Source organism: Sinocyclocheilus anshuiensis, unplaced genomic scaffold, assembly GCF_001515605.1.
Source record: "Sinocyclocheilus anshuiensis isolate Anshui unplaced genomic scaffold, SAMN03320099.WGS_v1.1 scaffold10980, whole genome shotgun sequence".
In the NCBI taxonomy this organism is placed as follows: domain Eukaryota; kingdom Metazoa; phylum Chordata; class Actinopteri; order Cypriniformes; family Cyprinidae; genus Sinocyclocheilus; species Sinocyclocheilus anshuiensis.
In genome coordinates this window covers 1-851 of record NW_015550066.1, presented here as the reverse complement: position 1 = coordinate 851, position 851 = coordinate 1, and the positions used below count along the sequence as shown (strand labels likewise).

Sequence of the window (851 nt, the reverse complement as noted above, 5' to 3'; positions counted from 1 at the left end):
TCAACGGTTTAAAGAATCTGATAAATGAACTATGTTTATGAGATTTTGATGACCTGTGTGATTTTTTTGCTGTCTGTGTGACAGAAAAACCTTCAAACATAAAGTGGTTACACATTTAAACAAGGCTTTGTCAAGTCGATATCAAAACGTGTCGCAATATTGTTCTCCTCATTCGTAAGTCGCTTTGGATAAAAGCATCTGATAAATGATTAAATGTAAATAAGATTTCTGTTGATTGTGATGATATTGTGTTATTAGTGTTTGTCATCTGATCAGTGTTGTGTGTGATTGTGTTTATGAGCAGCTGCAGTATCTCTCAGCTGTATCAGTGCAGTCACTGTGACTCTGACTGACGGAGGTTTTTGTACGACTCTTTATCACTGTGTGAACACACTTTTACTGTTGATGTAGTGGTAACTCTGACAGTAATAATCTCCTGTATCTTCAGTCTGGACTCCACTGATGGTCAGAGAGAAATCACTGTTAGATCCACTGCCACTGAATCTAGATGGGGTTCCTGACTGCACTTGATTCGCTCCATAAATAAGGAGTTTAGGAGCTTCTCCAGGTTTTTGTAGATACCAGCTAATACATGCAGTACCACCACAACAGCAGGGAGTAGCACTGCTAGTTGTACACTTTATTTTGACTTGTTGTCCTTTTTGAGCGAGCAGCTGTGAGGGAGTCTGAGTCACTGTCACCTGCCCAATGGATTCTGTCAAGTGAAGAACATCAGAAGTCAAATATTCTCACACAGTCATTTCTCTTTGGAAAATACAAGCATAAATACTTTTCCAAACCTTGAAAAAACACTGCCAGAGTCCAGACAAAGATGATGCTGAAAGTCATGT

The 851-nt window shown here is 39.1% G+C and overlaps 1 gene segment (V, D, J or C); it reads right to left on the bottom strand.

Moving 5' to 3' along the window:
• Nucleotides 1–377: 377 nt before the first annotated feature.
• On the bottom strand, nt 378–849 carry LOC107660986 (Ig kappa chain V-I region Scw-like). The segment is given in 2 exon segments: nt 378–715; nt 801–849. Coding segments are annotated over 2 exon segments (387 nt in total).
• Between the last annotated feature and the right edge of the window lie 2 nt (nt 850–851).